The sequence below is a fragment of the Phalaenopsis equestris genome, unplaced genomic scaffold, assembly GCF_001263595.1.
Source record: "Phalaenopsis equestris unplaced genomic scaffold, ASM126359v1 Scaffold000134, whole genome shotgun sequence".
Taxonomy (NCBI): Eukaryota; Viridiplantae; Streptophyta; class Magnoliopsida; order Asparagales; family Orchidaceae; genus Phalaenopsis; species Phalaenopsis equestris.
Genome location: NW_018164576.1, coordinates 1,704,737 through 1,713,075, shown reverse-complemented (window position 1 = coordinate 1,713,075; position 8,339 = coordinate 1,704,737). Strand labels below are relative to the sequence as shown.

At 35.5% G+C, this 8,339-nt stretch overlaps 1 protein-coding gene across 1 annotated transcript; it reads right to left on the bottom strand.

Annotated features, from left to right (window-relative positions):
* Positions 1-1,519: 1,519 nt before the first annotated feature.
* Positions 1,520-5,024, bottom strand: LOC110021390 (vacuolar amino acid transporter 1-like). The gene is made up of 3 exons (XM_020719874.1): positions 4,771-5,024; positions 2,747-3,351; positions 1,520-2,202 (listed from the first exon to the last, which is right to left on the bottom strand). The coding sequence occupies exons 1-3, from the start codon at positions 4,910-4,912 to the stop codon at positions 1,687-1,689; spliced, it is 1,263 nt and encodes a 420-aa protein (XP_020575533.1). The 5' UTR covers positions 4,913-5,024; the 3' UTR covers positions 1,520-1,686.
* Positions 5,025-8,339: the final 3,315 nt, after the last annotated feature.

Below are 8,339 nucleotides of genomic sequence, written 5' to 3'. Positions count from 1 at the left end.
TATGCATGACCCACCAGACAGATTTAGATTCAATTATCAAAATTATTTATTTATAAAAAAAATGAAATTCACCTTTTCATGCACAGCTTAGTGACACCAAAGTTCTATAAATATAAATATTAAAATTTCCCTTTTTATAATTATCAGTCGATAAGAGCCAAATGAAAGCTGGTAAAATAGCCAATATTAAAGGAATGACAGTTACACACACAAAACTAACATAATTATATTGCATCATGTAACGTTGACATTTTTGTATAATTTATGTTCATGTTGCTGTAATTTGATAGAAACGCTAGGGTTTATTTAAGATTTCTCTCATAATTAAATTTATACAATTATAAGTTTTATTTTTCTACAATAATATATGAATGATTTTTAATAAAAATAATTTTAGAAATTTAGTTATTAAGATATTTTATTTATTTAAAAAAATAAAAATCTCCTAATATCTTCCAACTATTCCATTATTTTATCATTCTCATTAGTATTATTTTATTTTGTTCATAATAAAAGGGGCGTTCTTTTGGCTGCTGTTTGCAGGGAAGGAAGATTCACACGTAGCACTCAGTTTTTCTATATTTACATATCTACCATCTATATTTTGATTTTGACGTACATAACGCCTTTACTTTTTAAAAATTAAATTGGTGGTAATTTTTATGTGATATAAATAAATTGGGTGATATAAATATAAAAAAGAAAGTTTTGGCTGCTGTTTGCAGGGAAGGAAGATTCACACATAGCACTCAGTTTTTCTATATTTACAGATCTACCATCTATATTTTAATTTTGACGTGCATGCCGCCTTTACTTTTTAAATATTAAATTGGTGATAATTTTTATGTGATATAAATATAAAAAAGAAAGTTTTTTTGTTAGATTTATAAATTCATAGGAATTGAGTGGTGTGTATGTGAATGACCTTATAGCCATACAACCTGGTCAAAGATCAAGTACTATAAAGAAGACATAATAGAAAGTGAAAGGTGGGCCAAAATGCTAAGAGAATCTTAGGAAAGATTCTTAACTACGATCAATCCAAGGTTTAAGAGGCAATGAAAGAGAGGGCAGAGAGAGAGAGAGACTACCTCCCATTCCTTCTTCTTCACTTTTTATGCATAAGAGAAAAAAAACTATAAAATAATCGATGTAATATATAGGACGCCTTTCTCTGATGTCTCTGACAAAAAGACCGTGATGTAGGTGTTAGGCATTGCTGGTAAGATACTTGTCCTTGAAGTCTAGATGAAGAGATTTGAGTCTCAAGTGTCGAGTGTTGCTTTTTAATAAGGAGTTGACATATGTCTTTACTAGCCATTATGACCTCTTATTATATTTGTCATTAATATCTTTACTAGTCATTAATTCAACCACTTCGGCTTCGATTCAGCCGCATCGACAGGTAGACTTTAGTTCAGCCACTTCGACCACAAGGAAAAATATATAAAAGTTCTGGTATAATGATACATGTGCATGCGCTTATGTTCGTGTATTCTGCTGATTTATGTAAAAAGAAAATAAAAACTATTGAAACCAATTTCATTCAAGGTCTCCTTTTGAAACTTGATTCAATCAAGCTCAAACATCTGAAAATTAAACAAACTAGGAACCCTAAATGTTCCTGCTAGTAGGATTCATTCAACGAAATTGTGATTGACAGACATCTCGATACAACAAATTCCTCTACAAACTGGAGATGATTTGTGCAATAGATGAGTAAGTGCCTACAACAGAAATCAGAACACCTGTAACCATAACTCCCACAATCACAACCATCTCAAACCCATTCCTTTGAAAAGAAACTCTGTAGATCTTCATATAAAACACGCAAGGAAACAAAACTGATACCATGATGCTAAGAAAAGATCCAATGAAAGCCATAAGGTAGCCGAAGAAAGGTATCGATGATGCCACCAAGACTGTGCTGAGCAACAGGAGAGTCCTCACTAGAGTGCCGTGAGATCTTTTCAGATGGAATGCCAGCCATTCTTCTACGGAAAAACTAATTGGCGTTATAGTTAGAGCGTACTTAGCCAATGGATTGATCAGTGTTGTGTAGATTGCTATCTTCGAACTAATCTTCCCGGGTGGAAGATTCAGTGTAACCTGTGATTTTAGGTTCTCCCCATACATAAGATAACCAAGAACAGCCATTGCTCCATAGTTGAATATGCAAAGAGCAAAAGAAATTACGAGTACCTGTAATGGGAAACTGTTTCATTGAATCAAAAATAACAACTTTGCCGTGAATAATTGAACTTCAATTGTATTGGCATAATTAACGCATGAGTGGTTTCATCTTCTGAATACAGCAAGGGCGGCATCAGGCTATGTCCTGGAGTACTCACCTTCAAATTTGAGAATTTTTTTATAAAAGGGTAAAATTTAATAATTTTTTGTCATATATTTAAGGCAATTCAACAATTTTGCCCCTTTAAACATATTTTTTATCCAATATTTTAAAAAAATTAATCACCCTAAAAAATAAAGTTGGACTTTCGGCATATGTATTTGGACAAAATCAAGAATGTAGAAGGTGGAGTCGTGACTTATTATAATATTTATATGTGTATCTAGTCCATTTTATGAATTTTTAATTTTTAAATTTGTCCTTTTTCAGTGTTTAAAAAGGTTTTAAGCATCTATGCTTACGAAGACTTCTCCGAATAGAGACATAAATTCATGGAAAAGATTATAAAACTCTTAGAAATCACATCCCACAATAGTTCATTAGTTACTTCACCTTGGAGAACCTCGTTTTCTCCCTCATTGAAGCCTGAATGGTCGGAAACATAGCATGACTAGTGAAACAAACAAAAAACAAGCCCAAAGCTGTAGGCAGTCCACCCAAATTGAGAACTCTTCCCTTCATCTGAAATCCAGTTTCAGTGACTCCAATCCAAAGCAAAGAACACATCAAAATCACCGATGCCACCACTCCTCCGGCAGAGATGTATGCAAGACCACCCAAATTTCTTAACCATGTTGTTGGCAGTATAATCAGAGCAGAGACTAAAAGAAAGAACTGCTTTTGTTTTATTGTCAGAGATAGAAGCTGAAATTCTAAGTTGGGAAACAGATTGTCCAAGTTATCACCCTCTAGGATCAGAAAGCTAACTGCAACGAGGTAAAGCTCTATATACATGAAAATGGCGACAATAATTCTTCCATTATAACCGAAAGCAAACTCTCCAACGTCTAAATAGCTTCTGATGTGTGGGTCTGCGTCCATGCAACGCTGGAGGAGTAGACCGGTGTAGAAGCATACAAGGGCAACCAGGAAGAAAAGAGCAAGGCTTATCCATCCTCCTTCTGACAGCGCGTATGGTACTGATAACACACCAATTCCTGATGGAACAAATTAAGAACAAGCCAGAGAAAACAACAACTTGAATTAGTTTAATTCATTAAAAAATTTGACTTGATTAATGATTGAAACTGATAATTTGCTATCAATTTTAGGACGAAAAGGTTGGGTTGGTTTCAATCAACTGTGTTATTATTTCCTAAATCAGTAAATGATGCACGATTAGAAGAGACTAAGAAAATTATAACTATTTCACGACATAAGAGTATTTAAAGTAAGAAGGGGCCTTCATATACTTATGCAAATATGCCATAAAGCAAATATATTACATAAACATTAAAGGATAATTGTAATATTGTTATGGACAAAATAACCCTAAGTTGTTGAGGGTGTTATGAATACTATGTATCTTAAACATTCAGAAATCATTTTTTATAAATTTCACACTTCTCAAATCTCGCTTTAAAAGGAGTTTCCCATCATAAAAATTTCTAAAACTTAATGAGAAAGTAAAGCAGCAAAAACACTATCACAAACAAACCCCTAGTCCCAATATTAAGATTTCAATTGAGAGATAAAAAAAAAGAAAATATTTACCCAAAATTATGTAAGAAAGGACAATTGTTCAAGTAATATATATAATTACTAGAAGATTTAAGTGTGAAACCATGCATAGTTGCTTAGAATCTTCTTATTTATAGAAAGATAAGGGTAGATTTAAGTTAAGTAGTATTTACTAAATTCAATAAATTTGAATTTATCGGAGCTGAGAACTTCGTCGGACCATCAGTATCTCTCCTACCACTAGGAGAGCTTATCCTACATGAAGAAACACAACATCTAACGCCACATTGATGAGATTCTCTAAAATTCCTCACGTTTTCTTTTTAAGCCAGCCCTATGAATAGATTTTGTTAGGTGCACTTGTTGGTCATTCACACGAGACTAGTATGACCGATCATCCGGTATAATCCGACTCAATCTTGGGCCATCTCTTCTGATTTCAATTAAATTCATATAAAATAGTATGCTATGTTTGGCATTTCATTTCAGGATTTAATACTTTAGCACGTGATTCCCTTAAATCCATCTCCCAATCCGATTTAATAACTCCAAGATTTGCGTTACGCCAGAGCAATTTTTGAATTTAGGTTGATAGAAAAATTTAGGGTCTGTTTGGGATAGCTACAGTTTATCCAGATAAACAATTTATTCTGATAATCTACTAATCACGGTCTGTTTGGGATAGCTACAGTTTATCCAGATAAATAATTTATTCTGATAATCTACTAATCACATTTGATGTATTTATGTTAAATCCCACCTAAATCCACCTTAAAGAAGCATACCAAACACAGCCCTAGGCTTACAGCTTCTCTGACTCCACCACTACAACTATACTGTTCAATTCAAACAGACATGCAGAGAGAGAGAGAGAGAGAGAGAGAGAGAGAGAGAACCAGAGAGGGCGTTGGTAACATTGAAGCAAGTCCTTGCAAAAGTAGCTTCTCCCTCATGGCCTGGTAGGCGTCCATGTGTTTGAAGAAGAGGAGCTCTCATGGAGGAGGAAAGCCCGTTTTCTTCATCTGCTGGAGATGCCATTATTTTACTTCTCCCCACAAAAGACAGAAACCTGAGTAGAACCCTGTAGACGCACAGCACCGGGGGAAGAATCTAGCCTGGCTCTGTACTCCCAATTCACCTGTTTTTATAACAAGCCAACCCCACAACAACGCCACGTTCCAAACTTCCTGCATATGTTTTTTGACTTCTGCCTCCCAGAAAGTCTGAAACAAAGAATCCAATTTTAAATTTTTTTTTTGGGACATTTATATGCATACCACATAATTTCTATGTATTTATATATCTGCAACCTTATAAACTTGCTAATTGTATTACGATTTTCTTGCAAATGTTGATTTATTTGGGGCCGTGCTGTATTTTCAGGGTGGGCAAGTGACACACTGACTTGATGATCCCATGCGCAGCAATATTGCTGCAATGACGAATTTGTTGAATTGTAACATGAATACAAAAATTTTGTTTTTCCAACATATAGAATTAAATGTTATGTCAGATATCAATGTTCATTATCTTATCTTTTTCATAATATTTTACGTTTTAATGAATGGTCAAACAATTATTAACATTACAGCAATTTAATTACTATAATATTTAATTTTGTAATTAATTACTATACAATTTTTCTATGTGTATATAATACTTATTTATGAAAAAATACAGGAGACTTGCATGTGAACTCATTTGGCATATAGTTGCATTTTGTCTGTCATATCCACTGCGTAAAACATTTAAGCATATGTGTAACCTCGTGCTTCACAAATAATAATTGATAGTTATACTGATGGAAATCCAACCTGATCCATTTGTTGGTTAACAAAACAAATATGAATTTGCTGAGAGAATTAGGCTGGCAGGGAACTCATCAAAAACGTGGAAGAAGATGGGGGATGGAAATGACTCATGCAATAAAAGAGGAGAATTCTTGCTTCTATTTTCTTTTAATTTCTCTCTAGAGACACTGGCGGAAAATTATTATGTAGGGTTGACTGTACATTGGGATGACTATTTGGATATGAACATGTTGTCGTGGATTGCATGATAATTCATCCAGACGATCATCTGAATTTGTGGTCGCCTCATGCAATAATTATTGACATATGCCCCAGGCCAGCGCGTTGGCTATGTTAGCCCAACATTCCCCAGTTCGGCCCGTTGGGGCCTAGTTAGCCCATGAGCCTGACAATAGACTCGACCTATTAAACTGCAGTGGCACAGACTGGCCCACTGCGTGAGTCTACTAGCCTTGTCCACTGGCCAGATCTGGGCACGACCGGCTTGCTTGTCAGCAAAATGAGAACTTAACGTGCAGACAAGATTCAAACCCCGGTGACGAAAGGAGAGCGCACTCCTGGCCAATTGAGCCAACTTTTCTTTTATTTCTGTTTGTGCGTGTGTGTATTAAATATAAGTCTATTCTTATATATATAAAAAAAAAAGCAAACTCTGAATCTTGATATTTTAGGAAGACAACGTTGGTCTTAACAGAAAATAAAGAGAAACTGACACGCCATCAACAACGACATGAAGCTTGAGGCAAGGAATGAATATCGAGCAACTATTTTAAGCAAGAAATGTTCAAACTTCAATTTAAAACTCTCCAAAACTTTGATTTCAGCAATATTATGGTCAAATTGATTGGCTAAATGAAACAACCCCAATGATACCAAAATTGGTCCAATCTAAGTCAAATCAAGCATATATCAACTAGTTAAACCACTTTTGGCAGCTTTCAGTACATAATTTAAAGAATGAATTTCAAAACTGACATGCTTAAAATCAAATCGAGCGTCTCAATGAGATTAATCCTAAGAGCTATAGATCACTCAATTCTAACATTATTAAGACACTCAAATTTTCACCGAATGACATCCAATTGAGGGAATATTTTTGGAATGTCCAATGACGTGGTCTGAATTTATTTTTTAGTTGCAGAGATGCCTCTTTCAGAGTAAATAAATATAGCCCTGCCCACTTTTTGAGAGGGGGGAGACCTTGATCTAGAGAAGACTGAAGCTTGGAGAAGGAGTTAAAATCTAGCATCGCTTCTGCACTACTAATCTAAAGAATACGTTTAACTTCTACAAACATTAACCACTGCTAACCAACACTTGTTGGCCACCATCAACCACCATTGACCACCACTTTTCCTTGTAAATAATCGAGCATACATTGTTCAGTGTATCGTGCAGTGACGTACTCTGAAGATGATGTAACAATGCAAATTGAATACATGGCAACGACACGCTCCAATGATGGCGTAACAATGCATCCTACGTATGGTGCAACGACACATCCCGAAAATTGTATAATGATGCATCCCAAAGACTGTGACTTTCTTCGGACACTTAAAGCCCTCTCCTCACAGCTCGTTGCTACGACCTATATGACCAACTACTGCCTATGTGGTTCATAGCTTGTGCAGCTTCTGAACCTGGCCTCTGCAACCTACTGAATTTATCACCCATTACAACTATAGCCTATATGGCCAACTACAACCTACGTAGTTCAAAACTCAAGTAGGTTCCAACTCCAACCCCTGTGACCTACTTATGCCATCACAACTCACCACTATAGTCTATGCGACCAACTACAACCAACATGGCTCACAGCTCGTATAGTTCCATACTCGAACCCCTGTAGCCTTTAGACATCATCTTTGCTCATCAGTACGACCTATGCGGCTCACAACTTGTACATGTAACCTCAGACTTTGACCTTTGCGACCTACGAATGTTAGCACGGCTCACCATTCCTACGTGACCAACTATAGTCTACATGACTCACAGCTCATTCAACTCCCGACTCCAACACTTGCGACCTACAGACATCATCAAGGCTCATCACTATGACCTATATGACTAACTACGACCTACGTGACTCACAACTCTTGTAGCTCCCTACAACGCCCAATGTGTCCAACTGATGCTCCTGAAGCAACCATGTGCAACCCACACAACCAACAACTACCATGACTTTCAACTACCGTCTATATGATAAGCTGATATTACAATCATCATCTACAACATTCACGATGAACTACTGTCTTCATAGGAATCGAATACGACCCTTGCAGTCTGCTCTCACCGAGAACTACATTCATTACAAGTAGACTATAACTATTATCGATGAACTACTGTTGCACATTTATAATAATCAACTTTGTAACTCAATCTACTCTAATTTCAAAGAAGAGTGAACACATGCATTCAAAACTATATAATGTATTATTTCAGCTAGGCTAGCCCCCTAATTTTTTCCCCTTTCAAGGGTTTTCCACATAAAAAAGAGGTATCTTTTTGTTTGTTTCTATTTAATTACACGAGTGTATTTTGAGTTTTCATACAATGCTAAGACAATAATTCATTACTCTACCATCACAAACCTCCCAACATATATAAAACAAAAAAAAATAAAAAATAAAAATTATGAAAAATATTAAGTACTA

Excerpts from the sequence above, each read along its gene's own strand:
- LOC110021390 (XM_020719874.1), bottom strand. The coding sequence starts at position 4,912 with ATGGCATCTCCAGCAGATGAAGAAAACGGGCTTTCCTCCTCCATGAGA. Across the intron at positions 3,352-4,770 it reads TGTTACCAACGCCCTCTCTG|GAATTGGTGTGTTATCAGTA; the intron begins GTTCTCTCTCTC and ends TTGTTCCATCAG. Across the intron at positions 2,203-2,746 it reads AGAAAACGAGGTTCTCCAAG|GTACTCGTAATTTCTTTTGC; the intron begins GTGAAGTAACTA and ends TTCCCATTACAG.